Source organism: Diceros bicornis, chromosome 13 (genome assembly GCF_020826845.1).
Source record: "Diceros bicornis minor isolate mBicDic1 chromosome 13, mDicBic1.mat.cur, whole genome shotgun sequence".
NCBI classification, from domain to species: domain Eukaryota; kingdom Metazoa; phylum Chordata; class Mammalia; order Perissodactyla; family Rhinocerotidae; genus Diceros; species Diceros bicornis.
Window position 1 is genome coordinate 33,568,237 of NC_080752.1, and position 26,913 is coordinate 33,595,149.

At 51.7% G+C, this 26,913-nt stretch overlaps 1 protein-coding gene across 1 annotated transcript; it reads left to right on the forward strand.

Annotated features, from left to right (window-relative positions):
* Positions 1-1,052: 1,052 nt before the first annotated feature.
* Positions 1,053-26,840, forward strand: LOC131412341 (chymotrypsin-like elastase family member 2A). The gene is given in 13 exon segments (XM_058551930.1): positions 1,053-1,092; positions 2,303-2,403; positions 2,503-2,600; positions 3,487-3,568; positions 3,570-3,613; positions 3,878-4,007; positions 4,900-5,052; positions 18,906-19,066; positions 20,138-20,239; positions 24,032-24,180; positions 25,466-25,498; positions 25,501-25,610; positions 26,601-26,840. Coding segments are annotated over 13 exon segments (1,443 nt in total).
* Positions 26,841-26,913: the final 73 nt, after the last annotated feature.

Consider the following 26,913-nt stretch of genomic DNA (forward strand, 5'->3'; position numbering starts at 1 on the left):
AGTGAGACTCCTCCTTCTCCCCTAAATAACCACATTCGCAGCAGGGGGCGTAGCGGTCTGAGTTTCTTTCCTGGGAGATGAGTCCTAAGGTGACCAGTGGGCCCAGCTCAGGAAACAACTTCCAGGAACATGCGGATGCGTAGGAGGGGGAGGAAGAGCAGGGTCTACCCGACCAGGCTGAAGGCAGGCCTGGGGGCAAGTGGGTTAAGCAACTCTCAGGGGACACGCTGACCCCAAACTGCCAGGGCTCTTGTAGAACTTCTGGGCACACAGTGTTTTGGACCCACGCCAAGTGTCACAAACAGATGTCTACCACTCAACCTTGACATTCAAGTCATGGAACCTCAGGACTGAAGGAGCCTAGAGTCCATCTGGGCCTGTCTGCCCATTTTAGAGACGGGAGACAGGGGGGCCTGGTGGGGAGACAACTGAGCTGCTCTAGGTAGGAATTTGGCCAACCCAGCATCTTCCAGGGGTTGCCTGGGCCTCAGCCTCCTTCCACAGCCTGGGCAGGAGGTGCTGGAGAGTAGGACCAGCCAATATGAGTTGATGAGGGAGAAAGAAAAAGACAGAAAACAACAGAGAGCTATGCGGACAGAGGAGGACGCCTGTGTGGCAGCAGTGTGAAGCCCCAGACCGGTGTGAGAGGCACTGACTTCAAATCCTCGTTCTGTGGTTGCCCCGCTGTGTGACCCTGGACGGTCACCGACTCTCTGAGTCTCGGCTTCCTCACTATTCATGAGCAGATAGAATGTCTATTCTTTCTACTCCTAAGACAAAGAATGAGCAAGGCTCCCAGTAGGGCATGGGGTCCCCAAACCTGCCAACCTCAGGATTTGCTCCGTCTCAGGATGTTTGGGCAACCGTGCTTCTGAGCCAGCCCCACTTCCTGCCCCAATTAAACAGTAATCACCCAAGGTCAGGGAAAGAGCCTTGTCAGAGCAGGTTTCTCCTAGGGGGGGCTCAGCCGTGACCAGGTGGGTCCACCCCTCTCCTGCCTGTAAGTGCGCTCCGCCCGCCTCGACAGCCACTCGGCCCTGAGCACTCACGACATGTTGGGCATCACCATCCTCCCTGTGCTCCTGGCCTATGGTAAGCTGAGGGTCGGGGACCAGCTGCAGCCAGGGGGCTGTGAGCTCAGCTGGCCTCCGGGGACAAGGAGAGGAGCAGGGCCCTCTGCTCTCCAGGGCTCCAGAAAGGAGCTTTGGGGTCCCATGTGGGTTCAGACACTGCTGACCAGCTGTGTGTCAGATGAGCCACTTGCCGGCTCTGCTTCTGTATCTGCAAAATAGAGCTGATGATCTGCCTCCCCAGGATAGATGTGAGGGTGGAAACCACGGAGCGTGGGCCCAGGGACACAGGAGGTGCCTCATCCTAGGCTCACTCCAGGGACCGTCGGCGCCTACCTGTCCCCATGTCAGCATCTCTCCTTTGGGGCCTCTTTGCTCCCCCATTTTGGTGGCCTTCTCCCAGAATAGAAATCAAGGAACTTGGCTTCAATGTCACTCACTCTCGGTAGGACCTGGACAAGCCGCTTCACCTCTCTAAATCTCCTTGGCTCCTTTGGCAAATGAGAGCACTTAATTAAGATTCATCCTAGCTAACAACAGCAACAACCACAGTAATAATAGCAGCTCCTGCTTATTGTGTGTTTACTATGTGCCAGGCACTGCGCTGAGCCCTTCATATGCAGGAGCTAATTTGATCCTCACAACAACCTTGAGAGGCAGGGTGTGTTAATATCTCCACCTTGCAGATGAGGACACCACACTCAGCGAGGCCCAGGATCTTGCCAAGATCACAAGGCTGGTTAGAGGCAGAATTCGAGTCTGGGTCTGTCTCACTGGGGGGCACAAGCTTTTGACCGCCCACACGGCTCCCAGCTATGACAGCCTGGAACTCTGGGTTCAGGGCTCACACACCTCTTATGCTGTGGCCTAAAAGGGGACAGCAGGGTAGGAATGAAGGGCACGGGTGTACCCGGGCACTCACACCCATGCCAGCCACCCTTTTCTTTCCTTCAATGTAGGAAGCATTCCCGCTGTACCAGGCCTTTTGCTAAACTCTTTATGTGCGTTGTCGAATTTAGTTCTCAGGACACACCACCAGGTTCGTGCTGTTCTTCCCATTTTGCTGAAAGGGAAGCTGAGGCCCGGAGAGCTAGATGGCTTCCCCAAAGTCACGCAGGAAAATCTGGACCCATGTCTGCCCAGCCCCAAAGTCTGTGCTCTTTCCTCCTGCCCCTTCCCCAGCGGGGATGCCAGCCCCGCTCACCTGTGCTCTGTCTCTCCTGTCTCGCCAGCCTCCTGCGAGGACTCTGGCAGGGTCCCCGGCTACTCGTCCAACCTATCAGCCCGGGTGGTGGGAGGAGAGACCGCCACGCCCCACAGCTGGCCCTGGCAGGTGAGCAGAGCGCTGTGGGTGTGGGGGGGGGGGGTGGACAGGGTGGAGGGGTGAGGGTTCCTGGGGGCTGACACGTGGCCCTCCCGCGCCCTCCTCCAGGTCTCCCTCCAGTACCGCTATATTGGCAGGTGGTGGCACACCTGCGGTGGCACCTTGATCAGCAGCAGACACGTCCTCACAGCTGCCCACTGCATCAAGTGAGTAGAGATGACACCTAGAGAGCCCACCGTCCATCGCCCTGGCGCAGGAGCCTCACGAGCTGTTTGTACTGAGCGCCCACGACACACTCCAGGCCCTGGGCAAACAGGCTACTTGTATCTAGTAACCTAGTCGTTCATTTCTTCATTCAACAAGTACTCATTGTGCACTTACTATGTGCCAGGGAACACAGCAGTGAAGACAGACTCTGTGCTCTCAGGAGCTGATAGTCTAGTGGAAGACAGAGCAGCAGACCATTAAACAAGTCAATATGTAATATATCAAGTGGCAATGAAGAAAAATGAGGCAGGAAGAGGATAAAAAGTACAAGGGGTTCTATTTTGAATGAGGCGGCCAGGGGAAGCTCTCTCTGAAAGGGAGATATTTGAGAAGGATCTGAAGGAAGTGAGGGAAAAAATCATCGATTTGGGGAAGGGTGCCACAGGTGGAGGGAACAGCCAATGCAAAGTCCCAGAGGAGGGAGCCTCTTGGGATGTGTGAGAAATAAGGAGGAAGCCCGAGTGGCGGGAGCGGATTGTGAGGGGAGAGGAGGTGACTCAGAGAGGAACGCAGGAAGGGGCAGCTGTGGCTGGACTAGCTCATCCTCACGGCAGCCCTGGGAGGGGAGTTCCAACATTCTCTCCACCTCACAGAGGAGGGAACTGAGGCCCGAAGCTCCCCACCTCGGAGCCCAAGCGGACTTGACTCCAGGACCAGGGACCTCACCCTGAGCCCTGAGAAGAGTCAACGGGGATGGAGACTCCTTCCCCTACATGATTCCCACCGTGGTCTCCGGGCTGCGTCACCAAAGGCCCGAATTCCCTCTCTACCCCACTGGCTGGCGGGGGCAGGAGGCCACCCTGACCCAGTCCCTTTCCTCTTCAGCAAAACCCTGACCTACCGCGTGGGCCTGGGGAAGCACAATGTGTCGTTGGAGGATGAGCAAGGCTCCCTGTTTGTGGGTGTGCACAAGCATCTCTGTCCACAGGCAATTCAGCTCCTCCAGGTTGTGGTGAGTGGTCAACTGACCGTCTGGCCCGTGGGGACAGCACAGACGAAGGAGGGTCCCTGAGCCGGAGCTGCAGAGCCTGCCCCCACCCTGTCCCTGGACCCCATCCTCACCCTGAACAGCCAGCAGGTGACTCCTTTAGGCAAACTGGGAAAATGCTAAGTGGAGATGGACACCCCTCCCATCACCTTCATTGGCCAAGGGTCCCAGAAGATTTGGGACAGAGGGAATAAAGACCCCGAGGCCCCCACAGTGTCTTGCCTGAAGTCTCTCGGCCAGAGAGGGCCTGCAGCCTATAGTGGATTACGCCACGTGCTCCCAGTGGGACTGGTGGAGCTACCTAGTGACAAACCAGATGGTGTGCGCCGGGGGTGATGGCATCATCTCATCCTGCAACGTGAGTGTCCAGGCCCTGTGCCCCGTCCCTACTCCAGGTGGCCAAGCAGAAGGCAGCAGTGAGGAGGGCAAAGGAGGGAGAAGTGGGGAGACCCACATGGGCATACCCTTTCCTGGGGAGGAGACTGGGCCCTGGCTGGGCCCAGGAGGCTCAGGAGAAACTTGTCACCCTCCCCCAGCACCATGGTGAGAACATGGGAGTTGAGCATGAGTGTCTGAGATGGAGTTCCAATCCCACTACTGAGTAGCTATGTAACCTTGGACAGGCTGTTTAACCTCTCTGAACCTGTTTTCCCATCTATGAAATGGAGATGTGGTAAGCACTTCACAGGGTTGCTATGTGGACTAAATGAGTCTAACAAACATAGAAGAGACTTCGTTGAAGTCCCTACACATGTTCCTCATGCCATCATCTCCATCGGTCCAGGGAGCCTGAGGACTTAGGGAGTAGCACACAGAACCAAGAAACATCTAGAATGATCAGGGACTGTCCTTGTTTTCAAACACATGACCCTCTCCCCACTCCCACCATCCTCACTTTCCCAGGACTCCAACATGGCGCCCAGCATCCTCACCTCTCCGGGCAGCTCAGAGAGTCTTAGACATGGTGACCTGAGCAGTTAGGGAAGCCCAGGCACAGAGAGGGTTATCATCATCCCAAAACCACACAGCAAACCAAGAGCTAGTCTGACACCCCAGGGCCTCCCAGAACGAGGCCAAGGCACCCCTAAACCACATCTTCTTTGCCTCCCTCACCATGGACCGGCTGAAGTCAAAACAGGGGGGAGCAAGACTGAGAGCCCAACCCACATCCCCCACCCTGACCCGCCCCTGCTTCCCAAGCCTGCCTCCAGGGGAGGCCTGGTGGCTGAGGTCTGCTCGGTCTGGTGCAGGGGGGCTCGGGCGGCCCGCTGAACTGCCCGGCTGACGACGGGTCCCGGGAGGTACATGGCATCGTCAGCTTCGGCTCCAGCCGGAACTGCAATGTCTACAAGAAGCCCTCAGTCTACACCCGGGTGTCCGCCTACATCGACTGGATCAACCAGGTGGGTGCCCGCCCGCAGCCCCCCTTCCTACACCACCAGCCTCTCCCCCTCTCTCACCCCGTCCTTGGCTCCCTCCTGCACTCATTCAGTCACTCACTCACTCATGCATTTGCTGGTTCCTTCACTCGTTCATTCCTGTACTTATTCACACGTTCACTCACTCACTCAAGAAGTACTGAGTGCTTGCTGTACGCAGGCCTTGAGTCACGTGTGACGAAGGAAATGGTATTAACTTCTCCATCCATTCATCCATTGGCTTCAGCAAATATTTACGTCCCAATCCCAGGCTCCACACCTGACCCCCCAAAAGTGACACGTGGCCCCATGAGAGCAGGGCCCAGCAGAGGAGAGGGGCAGCAGGGACGGCTGTGTATATGAGGGTGGGGGAACAGAGGTTTGCTCTGCTTTGGCGGCTCTCAGACTGGGGGCCGGATGTCTTCTGAGCCCCATTTGCACAGTGGTCTCAAATGCTAAGGGGGCTCAGACTCCTTGGGCAGCGCGAGGCTTGTCACGGTCTGGGGGCGCCTGCCATACTCCCCTGTGCCTAGTCTCCCCGCAGAGCCTTACACTGCTCCAGAGTGGGGCACACACACTGCTGACTGCTTCACCTTGTTCTCTGCTCTTCCAGAATAAACGCTGATGATTCATCCTTGGGAGCCACGGCCACAAGTCCCTGCAACCATAATAAACCTCCAGACCCCACAAGCCGCCTGCATTCTTGATTCGCGCCTCCCCTGCGGGTTCCCGGGCTCTCTAGGGGCTGCCCCTCTCCACCCCAGGGCTGCAGACAGACGCCACCTCAGCCAGGCTGGTCAGGCCTCAGAGGGAGCTGCTGGGGGGTTGGTGGAGGGGGATCCTAGGAGTCCACAAGAGTTAAGGACACCCCAGAGACTGGCCCCCAACATTGCACAACTGTGACCCATTGTGGCCCTGATCACATCACCCTCTTCCTGATCCTGCCTCCACAGGAGTCTGCTGGGTGCTCAGGTCCCCAGCTGCAGGGGAGGATGGGGTTTTCCCAAGGACAGCGTCCCCAGCCCAGAGAGGCCGGCCACAGGAGGATGCCCTGTGCTCAGGGACAACCACGAGATCCCTGAGAAAGAGGATCCCTAGTGGGCCCCCCAGCCCGGGGCAGACCCCACGGCTGCTGTCAGCCTGGACCCTTGGAGTCAGGAAGTGTTTAATGGGCCCTGACCTCATGCCAGCCCTGTGCTGGGCGCAGTGACAGGCCAGGAGGAGGGGGTGACCCAGCCCAGCCCCCAGAGGTGCAGGTTTGAGGAAAACAATGGTTTCCACACATAGTCACAGCAGGTCAGAGCTGGAAAATCTTTCAGTGTATTAGACAGGCAGGGAAACTGAGGCCCAGAGACAGGAAAGAGCTGGGCGAGGTCATGGGAACAGACGGACAGTAATGCAGGAGCCACGGAGGCTCAGGGAAGGTAGACCCCGCCCGAGGCTGACTGAGGGCAAGTGGGGTCAAAAAGAGAATGACCAGGGCTGGCCCCGTGGCTTAGTGGTTAAGTGCGCGCGCTCTGCTGCTGGCGGCCCGGGTTCGGATCCCGGGCACGCACCGACGCACCGCTTCTCCGGCCATGCTGAGGCCGCATCCCACATACAGCAACTAGAACGATGTGCAGCTATGACATACAACTATCTACTGGGGCTTTGGGGGGAAAAAATAAATAAATAAAATCTTTAAAAAAAAAAAAAAAAAAAAAAAAAAAAAAAAGAGAATGACCAGTGAGCAGTGAGGGACAGTCCAAGTGAGGACCCTGACCCCTGACCCTGGTGCTCCTGAGAATGTGCTGATCTATGGAGGGAGGGGCCCCAGCCCAGCCTCTGGACTCCTCCTAGGAGAGCCCTCGGCTGAGCTGCCCATGGTTGGTCCACGAGTTGCCCTGTTTCCCCATTAGACTTTGGCTCCTGGAGGGGGGACCGTGGCGTTCACCCCACACCTTGCTATGCCAAGGCGATTCTTAGTAAAGACTATTTACTCAACAAACAACGGGGCCTACAAGCAGCCCGGCACCAGCTCAGTCCTGGGCATCCGGGGACAGTTCAGACAGGATCCTCGCTCTCCAGGAGACGGACCAATGGGCAGATCCTTGAGTTCCCTGGTGTACGTGTGAAGATAGGAGCACAGACCAGGAGCACAGAAAGGGGGCACCAAAACCAGTGTCAGTTGGCAGGAGTCCAGGATGGCTTTTTGGATGTGGTGATGCCTTAAAGTTGGAATAGAAGGTACAGAAGGCCCTGCTGGTTGCTTGACCCAAACTTCACTCCCAGCCTCCTCCCTCTGTACCTGTCTCCGGATTGGAGGTTATAAATGCTAAACACTTGCCGTCCTCAGGTCCCTGCAGTGATAATAATGAAATAAAAGCAAACATTTCTTGAGTGCTTACTATGTGCCAGGCGCTGTTCTACAGGTCTTACATGTATTTCCTCACTTAACCTCCAAACCAATGCTATGAGGTATGTTGTTATTAACATCATCCCCATTTTAGAGATGAGAAAACTGAGGCTAGAGATGGTTGCTGACTTCCCAAGGTGACTCAACTAGGAGGTGATGGAGCTGGGATCCAGTCTAGATCTGGCTCTAGAACCCACGCTCTTGACCACCATGCTCTACTGCCCTGTGAAGAACATGAATATGGACATGATGCCCGGAGCTGAGGCAGCCATCTTGTGGCCAAGAGAATTGCAGAGATATGGGCTCCCACATCCAGAGGCTGCAGATCCGACGCCAGCAGCCATTCTCTGAATGTCTCATTTTGTGAAAAAAATGAGCCTGCATTTATTTTAACCACTGTAGTCATGTTGTCAGTCACTTGCAGCTCAGGATGCTCCTAACTGATGCCCTGGGGGATAACATAAGGGGTCTCTTTCCCGGCTGAGGGAAGAACAGAGCAAAGTCACAGCGATGACTTGGAAGAATCTGCAAGCAGCTGGTGTCGCTAGAGCATAAAGCGTGGGGCCGGGATAGGTGACCAACAGTCCTTGTACTGAGTAGTTTTCCAAGACGTGGGAGTTTCAGCACTAAAACTGGGACAGTCCCGGGCACACTGGGATAGGGGTCACCCTAGCAGAGAGGAGCATATGATCTGGCTGGAGAGTGAGCAAGGGCCCTTCACAGAAGGCCTTATAGCCATGGTAGGGGGTTGTTGGGACTTTCTTCTGAGGGCAATAGGGAGCCATAGAGGGTTTTAGATAGAGAACTGATGGCTGTGGTCAGATGTCCACACTAAAGCATCCACATGACAGCAGTATGGAGGGTGACCTGGAGCAGGTGGGAGTAGAGGCCGGGAGGCCAGTTAAGAGGCTGCTGCCATGGTCTACACGAAAATTCATGTGACTGCAACCAAGGCAGAAATGGAGAGGAAAGAGGGACTTCAGCATCATTCAGTAATTATGCAGGAGCACACGTGCAGTGTTGAACAGCAGCCCCCCAGTCCCAAATCCATATAAACTTTGGGAATGTGATTGAATTACCAAAACTACTCTTTATTAGCTCATAAATGGTGAAATAAGCCATGGTTCTGTGTGTTGACAAGAGCGTAAAATTCTCAGCTTCAGGGACAAGATCCACTGTTGTGTCCAAGAGTCAATGCCTGTCTGTGGGAGACAGAATCACAGCCCTTCAAAGACGCCCACGTCCTAATCCCCAGAACCTGAGAATATGTCACCTTAAGGCAAAAGGGATTCTGCAGGTGGGACTAAGTTAAGCATCTTGGGAGGGGGAGGTTGTCCTGGATTATCCAGGCGGCCCAATGTCACCACGAGAGTCCTTATGAGAGGGAGCAGGAGGATCAGTCAGAAGGGACATGATGGTGGAAGCAGGGGTCAGAGTCAGAGGGAGATGTGAAGATGTCCCACGCCTGGCTTTGCAGATGGAGGGAGGGGCCACAGACAAGTAATGCAGGCGGCCTCTACAGCTGGAAAAGGCAAGGGAAGGGCTTCTTCCCTGGAGCTTCCAGAAGGACCCAGCCAGCTTTAGCCCAGAGAGACTGATGTGGACTTCTGGCCTCCAGAGCTGTAAGAGATTAAATTTCTGTGTTTTAAGCCACTGCACTGGTGGTAATTTGTTAAAGCGGCCATAGGAAATAAATCCACCATCACCCCTCCCTTCTCGCAAAATCTAGAGTATGCTGTGGGGGTGTAGGGGAGAAAGAAGGGAGAGGTGGGAAGGACTCCCTGGGATCTGGCTGGGGTGACAGCAAGGATTTGGGGACTTTGTCCGAAAGTCACAGACCAGTTGTTGGAGGCGAGGGAAAGCGGGCACTGAGGCACTGGCCTCCCACCTCCACCTTCTGCCTCGGCAGGGGAGCCCCTGGCCCTGGGGGCTGAGAGCCCCACATGTCAACGACCCACTAGAGTGTCATTGGGCATCTAACGCAGCACTGTGGCTGGTGTGTATGGAGCACTTGGTACCCTGTGTGCCAGGCACCGTCCAAGGCTTCACATACACGACCTCACTTAACAGTCACGACAACCTTATCATTATCCCCCTTACAGATGAGGAAATGAGACTCAGAGAGACAAGAACTCTCCCGAGATCACACCGCTAGTCGTGGGCACCAGGACTTAAACCCAGGTAGTCTGACTCAGAGCTTGTGTGACCAACAACCACGTTATTCTGCCTTTCGTCCCCAAATCTTAAGGACCCCCTCGAACACTGAAGTCTTCCAGCAGCTCTGCCAGGGAGGGTATAGGCTGTGGGTGTGCTGACGAGCCTGAGACAGCTGGTAATGAGTCCAGAGGGACAGAAATCTGAGAGGAGAATTATTGCTCACCGCTGTTCACAAAGGGCTTGCCCCCACTGTATCAGCGACGGCTGGCATAATTAATAGCGCTGGTAACAGCCACCCACAAACCCTCAGTGGCTTCCAATGACCAGCATTCATTGCTCACACCTCTGGGGGCCATTGGGGGTCAGTTAGGTGGCTCTGCTGATTTTGGCCGGAAACACTCCTATATCTAGGTGTCAGCTAGGCGTTGGCTGATCAAGTCTGAGTCTTGCTGGGGCAGTTCAGGTCCACGTGTCTGTCATCCCCCTCCCGGGAGGCCACTGTAAAGTTACATGGGAAAAGGTGTGGATACGGGCTTGGTGGAGAGGGGGTGAAGGGCCATGTTGACAATCTACCACAGCCACTTTGTCTCAGACACAAATTTTTTTTTTTTTTATAATTTTTTATTTTTTTCCCCCCAAAGCCCCAGTAGATAGTTGTATGTCATAGCTGTACATCCTTCTAGTTGCTGTGTGTGGGATGTGGCCTCAGCATGGCCGGAGAAGCGGTGCGTCGGTGCGCGCCCGGGATCGAACCCGGGCCACCAGCAGCAGAGCGTGCGCACTTAACCACTAAGCCACAGGGCCAGCCCTCAGACACAAATTAATAGCATAAACTATGGGAGGGTAGAAGGGAGGGCAGTCACTGGGCTGGAGCTCTGAACTCTGCCACTGACAGGCAGTCACAAGGGTGAGTCACTTAACCTCTCAGAGCCTCAGTTTCCTCATCTGTAAAATGGGCACATGCCCCTTCTCCCTATTGGGAGCCAACGAAATGATAGAGGCTTGTGATAGGAGGAGTCATTTCCAATCCTGACCTTACACCCTGGGCTCCCATTAGCAAACCTTCCCTCTCCCTTTGATTCCTTAGGAGAGGGAGCTTCATTCCCAGCAGGCCTTGGGGGCCAGTTCTCCAAAGCTCATTCTTATCAGTGGGCATGTGTCTGCAAAGGTTCACATGGTGCTGGACCAGGGGGCATGTAAAGGCAGAGACTAAACACAGAGCATCTTCCCAAAGCATCAATTTTCTATGAACATTGTGTGGGAAGAAAAAAAATTTACATCAAAATAACCCAGCCACGCTTTGAAGTAAGCTGCAAAATTCAGATCAAGCTTTCCAGATGAAGAAGGAGACTTCAGAGACATTTTGCTGTCGTGTGACTGCTGCGTGCTAGACCCCAGGCCATTACTCTACTGCAGACAAGAGCCTGCAAACCAAATCTGTTTTTTAAATAAAGTTTTATTGGAACACAGCTATGGCCATATGGCTGCTTTTGCACTGCAACAGCAGAGTCAACTGATTGCAGCAGAGACTGTATGGCCCACAAGCCTAAAATATTTACTGGCTGGTCCTTTACAGAAAAGGTTTGCCAACCCCTGATCTACTAGGACACTTTGACGGAGAAGTTTGAAGAATTCTGTGCTGTTCTAAAATCTGAGGCCTGCAGGTCTATGGATTTAAGAATGAATATTTTATTACACATTTACTATCCTCAGTGTTTTAAGTGAATAACTATTAATTCTAACAACAACTCTAAGAGAGAGATGGAATTGTTGTTTCTATTTGACAGGTGAAGAAAATGAGAGAAAGAGAGATGAAACTGGCCCTAGCCGGGTTTATCCCAAATTTTAACTGCAGAAGACCCACCTGCCCATCTTCTTAAATTGCAGATGCTGAATCATGGGTCTGGGTGAGGAAGTCTGCATTTCTAACCAGCCCCCAAGCTATGCTGATGCAGCTGGTCCAGACCACTCTGAGTAGCAAGGATGCAAACCACAGAGTCACTACACAGAAGCACAGAGGTGTAAACCAAGCCCCTACCGACTGAGTTCTATGGCTTCTCAGAGGAATCCTTTTGAATGAGTCATAAACCCCATGAGAAGTTCATGTCTGCATCTCCCTGGCCCCACCCAGTCCTCGAGGACCCAGCCCAGTTGAGAACTTTACAGATTGGCTTATTGTCCAACAACATATAAATGGGTAACTGAGCCCCAGAGGGGGAAGTGGGCTGTACGGCTTCCTGCTCTCTGCCTCTCCAGCCTCCATTCCCTCTCCAGAAGCCTGGATTGTTGTTTCTCTGCTGCCCCTCCCCCTCCTCCTACACATGGTCTGGGTGGAGCCTCATGCCCTGATCTAGGGGCGGGGCCTCTGCTCCAGGCCTGGCCAACCCACACGTTACATCCCTTCCCCACCACAACAATTGGCTCAGGGATGGGCATGTGACCTGAGGCAGGTCCAATCAGAGAGTTGCAGGACTTCTGCAGGAGCCAACAGAAGGCTGTCACTCCCTCCCTGCAGGGTTTGAGGAGGAGGGTGTGAGGCTGCATCAGCAAAATGGAGGGAAAGAGGAAGAAGGGGTGGTTTGCTCCCCAGGGTATATTTGGCAATGATGGAGACATTTCTGGTTGTTGTGACTTGGTTGAGGGTGGGGGGCTCCTGACATCTAGTGGGTGGAGGCCAGGGTTGCCGCTAAACATGCTGCAATGCACAGGGCAGCCCTCATAACAAAGAATCATTGCCCAGAATGTCAGTAGTGCCCTAGTCGAGAAAGCCGGGGCCAAAGAGTCTGTAGCCGTCTTGTTCCCGTGGAAGGGAGAACTTAGAGCTGCCTCAGGCCACTCAATGGAGCCTGAGAGTAGACCCTCACAGTGCAAGGCAGAGCCAGAAGATGGAGAGAAAAGGCACATCCTGTGGGCATCATGGAAGCCCTGGATCCACCTGTGCCAGATGCTAGTCTGCTCCTGGACTTTTCCATATTGTGGCTCAATCAATGACCCTTTGGCTTAGGCCTGTTTGATGAAGTTTTCTGTCACTTTCAAATCCTCACAGCAACGTGCTGAAACAGACTTGGCTTTTGTCCCTCTCTCTGTTTTATAGCTGGGCAGCCCCAGGCCAGAGAACCTGACTTGCCCAAGCTCACCCGACAAGCCCATGGTATGTGCCAAACTGGTGTTTGTTCAGTGACCTCCTCCAGGACAAACCTTAATTTTATATGAAATCAAGCACAGCTACGTGGAGCGGAATGTCAAATTCACGTGAACTTTTAAGATAAAATACAGACTTCAGAAACAGTGTGTTGTTGTAGTGAGTGCTACAGACCATAAACAGGAGTCCAAACTGTACGGGGAGTTGGGGTAGCAATGGGACCAGAACCCAGGGGTTCTGATGGCCAGTCCAATGGGATTCTGCACTCCAATCTCCCTCCCCTTCGCCTGATCCTGGGAGGTGATGAAATGCTTCCACACCCATTTCTCACCCTGGTGACAATCCTGCCATCTGGGCCTGGATTGCTACCTAGGAAACTCAGGCCCAGAAGGTAAATGATGTGTCCCAGCTATAATGCTGAAGTCTGATGAGCAAGGACTTGAACCCAGGTCTTAACAGTTGAAATCCACTTTCTCCTCTGCTTTTCTGGCTGGGCAAAGGGCAGAGTCTGTGGTCACAGAACAGGGCTGCCTCTCCTCTTTCACCGATGGGAAGGCCCTGGGCCTAGAAACTTACATGACTTGTCGAAGGTCACACAGCAAGCCATGGCACGGCCTAGGACAGAATTCCTCAACCCCGGCACCATGACATTGGGGGTGGGATAATTCCTTGTGATGGGCTGTCCTGTGCACTGTAGGATGTCTACCAGCATCTCTGGTATCTACCTACGAGATGCCAATAGTACCCCAGCCCCAGCCAAAACAACCAAAAATCTCTATAGACACTGCCAAATGTCCCCTGGTGGGCAATTCCAGCCCCTTGAGAACCACTGGCCTAGAATCCTGTTTGTCTAGTGTGCCAATCTAATCTCTTCTTAGAAAACAGAACTCCAAGAACCAACAACCAATATTTTTCTTCCTCCCTAAACACATAATGTAATTTCTTGAAGGCAGATTGAACCCATATTTCAACATCCACCTTTGCCATCTTTTTCAAAGTATTTCCAAGGTGACAGGTGGGAGAATATAGAAAAAAATATTTGAACACAGACGCTTTTTTTTTTGTTTTTTTTTTGTGAGGAGATCAGCCCTGAGCTAACATCTGCCAATCCTCCTTTTTTTTTTTTGCTGAGGAAGACTGGCCCTGGGCTAACATCCATGCCCATCTTCCTCCACTTTATATGGGACACCACCACAGCTTGGCTTGCCAAGCAGTGTCTTGGTGAGCGCCTGGGATCTGAACCGGGGAACCCCGGGCCACCGCAGCAGAGCGCGGGCACTTAACTGCTTGAGCCACCAGGCCGGCCCCTGAACACAGACACTTTTTTCCACTGGCATTTGAGAAAATCCCCATCTTGTGTACACCTAGTATACCTCTGGTCAATAAGCCCACTCATAAAACGAGGGCCTTAGCCAGGGCCACACTTACGGGACTCCTACGGACTCACCATGATCAGGCCCCTTCTGCTGTCTGCACTGGTGGCTGGAGGTAAGCCCTGTCGCCCAGAGGCACTTTCCCTCTCCCCTGGTGGGACTGGGGATGGGACCTCCCTGCCCCGACTGGACTCAGTCCTGTGGTTATAAGAAAGATGGAGTGAAGTTTGAAAGAAGTGGAGCAAATGGCAGGACTTGATGAAATCTTGGGATCCTTCTAGAACAAGGATTTTCTATCTGGGGTTTGGGAATGCAGTGAGTATAGGTAACATGGTTGAGGTTGCTGCTTCCCAGACTCACAGCTCTTTCTCTTTTCACAGCTCTGGGCTGTGGGCTCCGCACTTACCTGCCCCAACTGCCCAGGGCGGTTGGAGGAGCAGACGTGAGGCCCAACAGCTGGCCCTGGCAAGTGAGTCACCCATGCTCCACTTCTTCCCTCCCTGCCCCCACCCACCTCACAGCACCCTTTTGCCCTCTGCCATGGGGTCTGTTGTGCTGGCAAAGAATAGAATTGGTGGGGACTCACAGGACAGGATGGGAAAACTCACCAATAATACACACTTCTGTGGCCTTGGTCAACCCTGGGGGTGGAAGGAGAGGTGCCTTCACCAGCTTCAAGAAGGAGCTGCCCCACCCCACTACCCATACACAAATTCACAAATATGTTCTTACTCTGTCAGCCAATCATATGCTTGCTTACAAATGTACCCTTATCCTCTGAACTATTCATCACACCTATGCAAATATTTCTTGCTTTAAGGAACCAATCAGTGCTATTTATGCAAATTAATCCTTAACTACAGGCAAATCCATGCCACCAGTGAAAGTAAATATTTCCTTACCAGGAAATAATCAGTGATATTGAGACTAAAATGCTGAGTGGGGCACGGGTACAAATGACTAGGTATTGATTTCTATTAGTAGGACTCCCAAAGGAAATATGGGAGGCTTACATTGACATAAATAAATATAGTAAAATCTCTCTTATCTGATATGACTGGGACTGAGTGATTGAAAATTTGGTGATAGAGAAATTATTAGAAATCACACATATATTCTTTAAACATTTTATTTTATTTTAAAACTTGTAAACTTATACAAGTTTACATCGCTCACCAATCTTTTGAGTTCTTAACTGTTTGTTTCATATAAACCACTCCCATCATATATCACCTATAATTCCATATCTTTGAAATAGAGCAATGACTTTGAGACAGTCAGGAATCAGTCTGAATGAGCCCTTCCAGATTTTTATGACATTTTTCCCAATCTTTTCATTTCCTCACACACACCTAATTCAATAACAATTTTTTTCACATCCCCAGGACTTATTTATTTTATAACCAGAAGTTTGTATTTAGCAAGTTTTTTAAAGTCATAGTTACCTGGTCTCTTCCAAGCATGTAACTGACTTTCCATATAAATCAGGACTCTCTTTTTGAACTCATATTTCATTGGTTACATGTTTAATCGATTTACATAATTGCAATACATGCACAACTGGCATAAACAGGTTTGGGAACAAAGGAGCTGAATGGGGGTGAGGTGACAACATCAGTGCTGGCCGTGGGGGTTCAGGGCACCCCATGCAGCAGTTGGTATGTTTCGCAGAGGGAATGGCGAGCGTCCGTTCATCTTCCCCTCAGTGAAGAGAGCTTCGATAATAGACTGGGATTTCACAATTCATGTACTTGGCTCTACGGACTTTTGCCAGTTCTTTTACTTTTCTCACACTCCCACAATCTTTTTTCTCTGGGAAGTTGGAAGAGGGACCATATACCCCCCATAGCAGAGTCATCCTTGTGCTGAGAGCAATGAGAGCTGCCTATGAAAACCTTTCCTCACCCTCTGACCAGTTGACACTGCTCAGACAGGTGTAGCCTCGCCTTGGGAACCAACGAACGTTAGTCTTGGAAGAGTCTCTCAGCACTTCCTGCTTCCGCTTCCCTGGGGAGATGATGTTATTGGGGTGGGTGGGCAGGTCAAGCAGGGTGGGGACTAGGGTGAGGCAAAGGAGGCACTCATCTTGGGTGCAAAAGTTAAGGGGGTGACCCAAATTTCAGTAACCAAAAGGAACAATATTTTAAGGCAATTATTTTTAAAAATCGAACTAAATGCAAAAACAAAATCGAGAAGGAGCAAAATATCAAAATTTTAAGCAAAGCCAAGACTAACATAACTGGGCTCTGCACTGCCTGCGAGGCCTCTTCTCTCCCACACGCACCCCAAGGTTGTGGCTCTAGGTCACAATCCTCCAGACACTCAACAATAAAGGGCTCGGTGCTTTAGAACTAAAACAAATGTGTCAAGTTTCCAAACACAGATTCTGGAGCCAGACGAGCTGGGCTCGAATCCCTGCTCCACCACGTACTAGCTGCGTGACATGGAGCAACTCAATTTACCATTCTCAAGGGATAACGTTAATAGTATCTAACAGCCCCTATGGCATGGACTACATTGTACACATTTCTATCGGTTGCCTTAGTTTACTCATCTGTCAAATGGGAAGAAGAATAATAGTGCCTCATGGGATGGCTGTGATTATGACGTGAGCTGATTCACTTTCTGAGCTCAAAATAGTGTCTGGTACATGTTAGGTGCTCAAATTATTATACATTTAAAGTGTTAGCTATTGTGATTATTAACCATCCCAAGAACTCTACACGGTGGGCATTATGATCCCCGTTTTCCGGATAAAGTAACTGGGGATCAGAAACGTTACATAATTGCCCAAAGTCACCCAGTTAGCCTCAGGGAAAGAGAGATTCAAATTTGGTTCAATCCTTGCTCTTTTGGCCACACTTTGCTGCCCACAAATAATATGTTGACATATTATTTCTCAATTTCACATCTGTAGGCTGGTTTCAGCCTATTTTGAGACTTTGGGGTGGGGGAATCCTTTTAGGTGTTGTTTTTTTTTTTTCATTTTGTCTCATTTTAAGCATTTTTTTAAAAAGCCAATTCTTCTAAAGTCCCTTAGTGTCGAGCAAACAAGAAAATGCCAAGTGGCTACTCAGAAACAAGAATATTTGGAAAAAGGCAGGCATCATTCCTGCTTTTCCTGCACAGTCACAGGAACCATGGTCAGAGCAGCCAAGGCTCTGCTGTCACCTCCCTCCTCTCTGCTTGGCTGTTGGCAGGGACTTGAAAAGAAGGAAGGAGTTGGGACAGCTTCGTCAGAGACTTAGTGCCAATGCAACCACCTTAAAGTTCCATCCCACACCTACTGAACCACCCAAACTAAACAGAAACAAGTTTTTTTCCAAAAAAAATGTTGAGGAGCTCTGTGGGGTAAGGTCCACTTCTACATTCTCGGATTCTCATTTATGTGTGGATTTAGTATTCAGGGAAAAACTAGAGCAAGAGGCGACAAGCTCTGCAGGACAGACCAGACCCCTGCCCTAGTGATTTCACTCATTCACTCATTCATTCATTCGTTTGCTTATTCACCCCCTTGTTCAACAAGTAAGTATTTATTAATGACCCACTATGTGCCAGGACCTGTTTTAGGCGCCTGGAATACAGCAGTTGGAAAAAAATCAAGGAACTTATAGTAAGTGGAGAAGTGAGACAATAAAAAATTGAAGGAATAAATTCATAACATGTCAGGTGATGAAAGATACTATGATGAAGAGGAAAGCAGAAGAGGAAAGAGTGACATGTGTGTCCATGTGTATGTTCGTGAGTGTGCACATGTGCATGTGCACGCTCTGTTTTACATATGGTGGTCGTAGAAGGCTTCTCGGGGAGGGTCACCTTGAGCAGAGACCTGTTGGAAGTGAAGGAGAAAACTATGCTAATACCCGGGAAAAGATTATTCCAGGCAGAAGGATGAGTAAGTGCAAAGGCCCGGAGGCAGAAATGGGCTTGATGCATTGCAGAACCTGATGGAAGTTAGAGTGGCTGGAGCAAAGGGGAGTGGGAACTGATGGGGTCAGGGAGGTCATGGAGAGCTTTGTAGGGCATCGTAGGGTTTTGGGATTTACACTGTGTGGGGGGCACTGGAGGGTCTGAGCAGAGAAGAAACATAATCAGATTTACATTTTAAAAGGATCATCCTGGCTGATGCGCTGAGGAAATATGGGGTGAGGGAAGGGCGAGGGTGAGAGCAGGGAGAACAAACAGGAAGCTAAAATAACAATCCAGGTGAAAGATGAAGATGGTTGAGGTCAGCAGGGGAGGTAAGAAGGAGGCAGCATTCTCCCCTCATTTTCTGAAAGTAGAGCTGGCGGGATTTGCTGGTGGGTTTGAGTGAGGGTCCGAGAGAAAGAGAGGAGTCGAGGGTAATGCCAAGGGTCTTGGCCTGAGCAGCTGGTAAAGTGGGGTTGCCATTCACTGAGACGCGGAGGCCCCTCAGAAAAAAGCAGGTTTGGGAGGAAAATCACGATTGGGCTTCAGACATTTTAAATTGGCGCGATAGTCCTAGGAAATAGCTCCCAAGAAGGGGAAAATCCCAACAATCACATGCAGAAAGACGTTCAAAACAGAGTTTTTTTAAATAGTGCCTTTAAATTTTTCATGTTTTGTTCATCATGGATTTTTTGGTGTGAATTTCTTTTTAATATTGCATTAAATGTTACTGATCCTGATTACTGAGTTTCTTGGTGGGGCGTTAAAGTCTGCACGTGAGGCGAGTGCCCTGCTCTCGGGGATGCTGAAGACCAGAGAGCCCGGCTCCCTCAGCTCCCAGAGAGCCTGCGCTTCTTCCCAGGTCTCCCTGCAGTACAGCAACCATGGCCAGTGGCGCCACTCCTGCCGAGGGTCCCTGGTGGCCAACAACTGGGTCCTGACAGCTGCCCACTGCATCAGGGAACGGCTGTTCCCCAGTCGCCCAGCCCACTCACCCCACCGGCCAGCACTCATCTCCAAGAGGTGAAGCCCAAATGGCCTGAACATCCGCTATAAAGAAGCCTTGCAAATAACCACTTGCCTGGCCCAGAAACAAGCTTTGGTCGATCTATAGTTCGGCCTGTTGGTCATGACATGACGTAGATTGAGTGCCCCATGCAGGGCACTGAGGAGGAATATGGGGGAGGGGGAGGCCCATTTCCTGCCCTCTTGGGGATACTACATGTGGCCTCCAGATTCGGAATCGGGTTCCCTTGAGCAACTTAAATGATTTCTCCAAGCCTCAATACCATCACCTGCAAAAAAGCAGATAACAGAATTTAGTGTGGATTAAATGAGATGATGTGTTAAGGGCCTGGCACTCAGTAGGTGCTCAATAAAAGTGAACTCTTACCAGCACAAAAGCCCACAAGGGAAAGAAAATGTTCTCCAACATTTGATGCTCACTGTCCTCTTCCCTCCCTAGACCTCTGCTGACCTCACAGCAGCTGGAGCATGCTGGAGTTTCCTCTGGTTGGGGTGGCTCTGCGGGAATGGGCCCTCTCCCCACCTCATTTATAAGTCCCATGAGGTGCAGGGAGGATGATAGAGGCGTGGGAGTCAGGAGTCCTGGCTTCTAGCCCTAGATTCTCACTAACCAGCTGTAAGACCCTGGACCAGTTACTTCTCCCTGAGCCTCAGTTTCCCCACCTAAAAAGGAGAGGTAGGGGATTAAACTAAGAAATGCCCTTGAGGGCAAATGACTGCTGTTCTCTCTGTGTCCATCTCATTTCCCCAATAATTATATAGAGATTATAGTATTCTAACTTGTATTTTATATTATAGTTTATAGTCAGTATAGTATAGTTAGACTTATTCCATAGTTACAGTTATGCTGTATTATAACTAACTGAGTGCCCCGGGGGGAAGAAGATTCCCAAGCGCCCTCTAGTGGCTGGCGGAGCAGTCGCTTACTTGGGCCCATCGCAGCATTGTCCAAAGCCAGGCCTCTGGAGACAGTGCATTGGGGTGTCCCTGCCCGTAGGGGCCAGAGAAAGGAAAGGACAGCCCAGAGCTGACCCTCTGTGCTGGACCCCCTTCTCCTCGCTCCTCCAGGACAGATCGCGTGGTGCTGGGCAGGCACAGCCTCTCCACTGTGGAGTCGGGCTCACTGGCCCTCGCCGTCTCCAAGTTCGTGGTACACAAGGAATGGAACTCCAGCCAACTCTCCAAAGGGTGCCTTCTGTCGGGGTGCACTTGGGGGTAGGGTTGGTGGAAGCATAGACAGTGGGGGGGTCTCGCAGAAGGCAGTGGGCACAACCCCACACCTCCTTGCTCCTTCTGTAAGGAGGAGGAGAGAGCTCTGCCCTCTTAGCAGTGGAGCCGGCCCCCAAGATGCCTGGGGTGGGTTGTGCACTGTGGGAGGGAGAACCAAAGACTGTCAGAGCAACCTAGGTCTCCTTTCAGTTAAGCCTGCAGGTTCCCTGTCCACCCCAGGCACTCACTGACCATGTATTGATTCCGTGCCAAGCCCTGGGGACACAGGGATGGGTCTGCAGGACCCAGGACTGTTAGTGGAGTAGGACAGTCCCTCCCACCTTCCCCCACCCTGCACTCCCTCCCAACAAGGCCTTTTACATTCTCAAAGAAGCCTTGACACCCTGCAGGGACAGCCTGGGGGTAATGTGCACAGGAAGATGACAAGGACAAGGGTCTCAGAGCTCTCCAAAGCCTCCCAGCAATTGTTCTGCCCCGCCCCGCAGGGACATGGCACCTCCCCTGCCCACCTCTCCTCTTAGATGAGCACGGACCATCCTATGTTCACCCTGAGCCTTTACTGAGCACCCGCTGTGTACCATACACCATGCTGGGCACTGGACTCTGGGTGCTAGACACACAGAGATGCGCAGTTCACCATGCCAGCTGTCAGGGAGCTCCTGGCCATAAGCCTGAGACTGAGGCAGTGCAGGGTAGTGGTTAGGGCTTGAGCTCTGGAGCCTGATGGCTTAGATATGATGAATGACTGTGTGGTCCTGCATGAGTTCCTTAGGCTTCCTGTGCCTCAGTTTCCGTTCAGTGAAATGAGGATAATTACAGTCCTACCTCTAGGGTTGCTGTGAGGATTAAATGAGATAATGTGTGGGAAGCACTTAGAAAAGGGCCTGGCACATAACAGAAGCCACATGTGTGAGCTCTTGGTCATAGGAGTAGTGCAATAATAGTGCAATAAAGAAGTGTAACTGCTGGGATGTATGTTGAACCCTCGAGGTGATGGGGAGTGGTCCCAGGAAGTGGGGAAAAGGAGGGAGAGGAAGAAGAGGAAGAGAAGGTCCTGCCTGTCAGAATTCTGGCAGAATCTACCCCTCACTCCTGCCCATCCCCACTCTCGAGGTGCAGGCCCAGTCAAGGCACATAGCTCACTGCATTAGAGATGAGCTCACGTCTGATTCTCCTTCTAGATGGAATTTTGCAAGGGCTGGGCTGTACTGGATTCACCCCTGAATCTCTAGCCCCTCACCCAGGGAGAAGGCGCATAGTAGGGCTACGGGATATTTGCTGGACAAGTAGGTTTCTTTCATGATCACTGATCCTGAGATCCAGGTGGCACTAAATAAAATTCAGAGCCATAGGCTCACATACGTCCTCATTCCACAAATATCTGTTGAGTACCTACTATGTGCCAGGCCCTGTTCTAGGCATCAGGGAAACAGCTGTGAGACACACAAGGCCCCAGGCCCTGTGAGGTTTAGGGTAACCCCTAAGCCTGAGCAGCTCATTGCAGGTCAGGGAGCTCCCCTTTCTAACCCCACAAGCATAGGCACTCCAGTGACCAATGGTAGCTCTGCCCAGCAACACAGTCTTCCATTAGGACAGGCAGGAATGTTGGGGACCACCAACCCTCCAGAAACTCACAATCTGGGATGCCTTCCCAGTGAGCTCTCTGCCAACCCCAGGAGTGAGTTTTCACGATCATGCAAACGAGCACTCAGTGTTTCCCTCATGCCAGACACAGTGCTAAATCCACTTCCCATGGATGATCTTTATTTATTCCTCACAACAGCCCTAGGAGTGAGGTACTATTATTACCCCCATTTCACAGATGAGGAAGCCATGACCCATGAAGTTACAGATTTAGAAAGGAGCATTCAATGAGGTAGGGTGGACTTAGCAGAGAGCCTGATCCTGGCAGGCCTTCAACACACTTTTATCATCTCCCCCCGGAGAGAGAAAGTTATCATCCTTTTCCCTGCTTCCCCATCATCTTTCCAGAACCAGAGGTGTCTGTCATCCTCTCCTCCCCCAATCCTCTCCCAATCTGCAGTTCCAGAAGTGTCTCTAGAAAGAAGCGCCCCAGCCTTCACTTCAAATGTGCATAATTTATCCATGTGCATGGCCTCTTCTGCAGCCCCAGATGCCACTCTTGAACAGCTGCCCAGAGAGCTCACTCTGCCAGATCTTCCAGAAGACTCCTCATCACAGCCCCTGGAGATCAGGAGGACGCCCTGTGGTCATAACCCTCGGCGTTCCCTCATCCAGTCAGCCTGCTGTGGTCCAGTGCTGATGATGGCTCACAGAGGATGCACGGGGTCCCTCAGTCATGAGTTGGTCCCTGCCCTCAAAGGGCTTGACAACTGGGTGAGGCACACACCCAAGACACCAGAAAGCCATAAAACGACACAGGATGCGTCAAGGAAGGCCTTGAGAGATGGGGAGGACATGGTGGGCAGAGAGTGGAGACGGGGCTTTTCAAGTCTGGGGAAGTGCCAGGACAAGGGACAGTCACAGAATGGGCAGATGGTGCTGGGACAGGGACCAGAGCTGTCCAGCAGGAAGGGAGCATAGTGAAGAGGAATTATGGGAGAGATGGCTAAGAAAGTGTGTTAGAACTGAGCAGGCTGTCGGCCCTAAGGACCTTTAATATCTGTCCTATCAATGGGCGTCACTCTTCGGGTGATCTGTCGCTTTATAACAAATCGCTCAGAAACATAATGGCTTAAAAGAGCCACAATCACGGATAGTAATGATCTCTTGGGTCTGACTGGGCTCCACTGGGCACTTCTCACTCAGAGTCTCTCATGGGGTTGCAGACAGACAGCGGCCAGGGCTGCAGCATCTTGAAGGCTTCCTCCCTCACCTACGAGGGGCTGATGCTGGCTGTCAGCTGGCACTCTTGTCCAGACCATCCACATGTGGCCTCTCCGAGTGGCCTGGGCTTCTTCATGGCACAGAGGCTGAGTTCCAAGAACAGGAGTCCCGGACAACCAGACAGAAGCTATATTTTCTCTCGTGGCCTAGTCTCAGAAGTCACATAGTGTCACTTCCACCGTATCACAGGCCCTCAACCCCAACTCCCCAATCCAGATGGAAGAAACTCAGATCCTACTTCTCGGTGAACAGAGTGTCAACATCACATCATAACAAGAACCTATACGATGGGAGATCTCATTGCAGCCACCGTGGAAAATACAATCTGCCAATCACTAACGGTTTCCTCGACAAGAGAGTGAGACAAAGGGATGAATCTGGCGGCAGAGCTCAAGGCGGAAGAGAGAGCTAAGAGTAAAAGGCAGAAAGTCCTCTGACCTGAGCACCTCTTGCCGTTTTCTAAACCAAACACAGGAAGTGTATGACAGGACAGATGTCACCAAGCAACCATGGATGTGTTTCCTTGCTGACCCTGGACAGAGCCTCAGCATCCTTGTCAACACAGCCCACCAGGCAGCCACGGCTAATCCACCAGAGTGGACATTGCAAGACAAAACCTATTTGCCCGCCCTGTTCTGAACACTCCCCTGAAAGGGCTTAGGGGAATTTAGGGCTCCAAGCTCCACCAGGGACAAATGCAATCCTGGGGTTTAACCACAGCTGCTCCCCAATCCATCACAGCCCCGACAGAAGGAAGATTCACAATCTGGCTGGCTGAGGAGGGGGTCAATGGTTCCAGCTAGAGCTAGAATCAGAAGTGAAATGGAGCAGGAACAGTCAACCCTCTCTTTATGCTCTGCCTCTTTACCAACCCAGGAATGACACTGCTCTGCTCAAAGTGGCCAACTCTGTCTCCTTAACTGACAAGATCCGGCTGGGCTGCCTCCCGCGGGCTGGCAGCATTCTACCCAACAACTACGTCTGCTATGCCACGGGCTGGGGAAGGCTGCAGAGTAAGTGGGCGCTGGGGGCCCCAAGGCTTGGGAGGGGAGGGAGGCGACGTCACCCCTGGCCAGCCAGGGGGCTCTTTCCCCACTCATCATCTCAGGGTGTTTGGATGAAATGGTGGCTGCCTGGGAGAGGCAGGACAGCGTAGATGGATCAGAGGTTTGGAAGACTCGAGGAAGGCTCATGCAGATGAGTGATTGTTTTTTTCATAATGATATAAACTTATAAGTATACGTGACATATTTTCCCAGAGTTACATCAACACACATGCAGTCAAATAAATTAATATTGCCCTCTTGACTGCCTATCTGCAAAAACAAGAACACACGGAAACTCATCAGAAGCGAGAAGCTTATCAAGATACAAGGACCGCCACTTGTTCATTTCAGAAAACACCCAGACAGGAAATATTGCATCTGAGGCAGCGAGGGCCAAGGAAGGGTCCAAGTGGTCTTGGGCAAGCTGGTTAACTTGTCTTAGCTTCAATATCCTATCTGCCATTTAGGAATGAATATTTACTGTGAGGATTAGCATATTTTGAAAAGCCTAATAAAGCAGAAGTGAAGAATTATAATACTACTAGTCCTTGCCATTAGTAGCAGTAGTAATAGTAATGGAGTTGATGGTAGCAGTGTCACTGGGGGGCATCAGGAAAGCTCTACCTTCACCACATCAGAATATTTTTTCCATCCTAGGGGTTCCAAATGCCAGCAGGCTCACCATCATATTTAAGGTAAGCGATGGAAACCCATGGAGCTAGCTCAGCAAAAAACGGAATTTGTTATAAAGATTTAAGAGTCTCAACCAAGGCCAGAGACACAGCCAGGCTTCAGGAACAGGAAAGAATCGGGGACTGGAAAACTTGAAGAAACTCAGGAAACTCTCTCAGAATTTCTTTTCTTGGCAGACCTATTTCACCCTTCCCTCCCTAAAAGAAAATGGCAGCCACTGCTACCAGCTCCCAAGTTTACATCCTTTCTGGCAGAGATTTCTTGGTCTCCATCCCCATTTCCCAGGAGAAGGAGCTCATTGGCTTAGCTTGAGTCAGGTGTTCATTCCTGAACCAATCACCAGAGGCCATAACACTAACCAATCAATGGTGAGGACACTGGACAATGTCTGTCCAGCACAGACAAACATGGCTGCTCCCATAGCAACCCTATGGATGGAGAGAAGTAAGAGGGATCAGAAAGAAAGGGGCTGGGCATAAAACCCAGTAGGTGTTCACCAATTCCTTTGTTCTCAGGAGTCCCTTTGTCCCTATAACACCTTCTCTCTGGTCTCATGCAGCCAACGGGGGTCTTCCTGACATCCTGCAGCAGGGCGAGCTGCTGTTGTGGACTATGCCACATGCTCCAGCTCTGGCTGGTGGGGCAGCACCGTGAAGACCAATATGATCTGTGCTGGGGGCGATGGCATAATCTCCAGCTGCAATGTGAGTGCAGAAAGTCAGGTGCCCCGCCCCCGGCCCCCTCCGCAACAAAATGGGCCTGGAGTGGGGAGAGGCGCTCAGGATCCTAGAGTCCATTCTCCCACCTGCTGGCAGAAGCACCCAGAAACAGCTCCAGACATTTGAGACTCTGACCTTTGTCCTTGTAGTACCCAGAAAAGATGTTTTGAGATTCTCCTTGTAGTGTCCACCCCCATCACTGCTGGGAAGTCCTTGCTTGGGTCTCCTCGAGGTCTCTCATTACGGTCATCTCTCCTGTTCTTTCCTCTGTGTCAGAAGGGAGCCCAGGGGCATATGCTCTGGGTTAGGACCTTTCTAAGGGGACTTTGAGTTTATCTGGTGAATTAATTCCATTGATCGCCCAGCGTGTCCCCTCGTGGTAGCTGCCACAGAGCCTACCTGGAGACAGTGACTTAACCAAAAGGAATTGCTCTGTGGTGGACCTTGCAGCAGAGTGGGGACAGAGTAGGAGCTTCACATGTCCTTTAAATCACACTGTGTCCCTACACTCTCTGCCCACACAGACTTGCACCGCGGGGAAACTCCCTCATTGTGGGAGGAAATGGCTGGTGGTGGTGAAGTGCATGGCATTCTAACTCTGGAATGCAGTCTCAGCCTCACTTACTACCCGTACAGCCTCGGGCAAGTCACAACCCCTGAGGGCTTCAGTTTTCCCTCTTCGGTGAAATGGGGACACTAAGGACACTTACCTCATAGGTTTTTGTGAGGATTAAGTGAGATAAGACATATAAAGTTCTTGGCTCAGTTCCAGACGCATGGAAAGAATAAATGTTAGCTCTTGTCCGCATTATGGCGCCATCTTGAGCTGTGACCACAAGAGCTGGCCTCAGAGAACATGGCAAGCCACGATGAAACGATACCACTGCACTGCACACGTGGGGCTCTCATAGGCAGCCTCTGCCCCTGCCATCCAAGCTTCTAGGTCCCTCCTGACAGAACTCTGGCCTTCCTCAGGGGGACTCCGGCGGGCCACTGAACTGTCAGGAGGCTGACGGCCAGTGGCAAGTGCACGGCATAGTCAGCTTCGGGTCCTCCCTCGGCTGCAACTACTACCACAAGCCCTCTGTCTTCACACGCGTCTCCAACTACATTGACTGGATCAATCAGGTAAGAATCAGTCAAGCCCGGGGCCCCATGGGCCCTGCCTGCCCTGCTCACCTGGTCCCACGAGGGCAATGCCCACTCTCCTCCTGAGACCTAGGCAGCACCCCCCTAGAGGAGGCTGCAGACCTGGGCAACCCCTGCTGGGCGCCCCACAGGCCCCTAC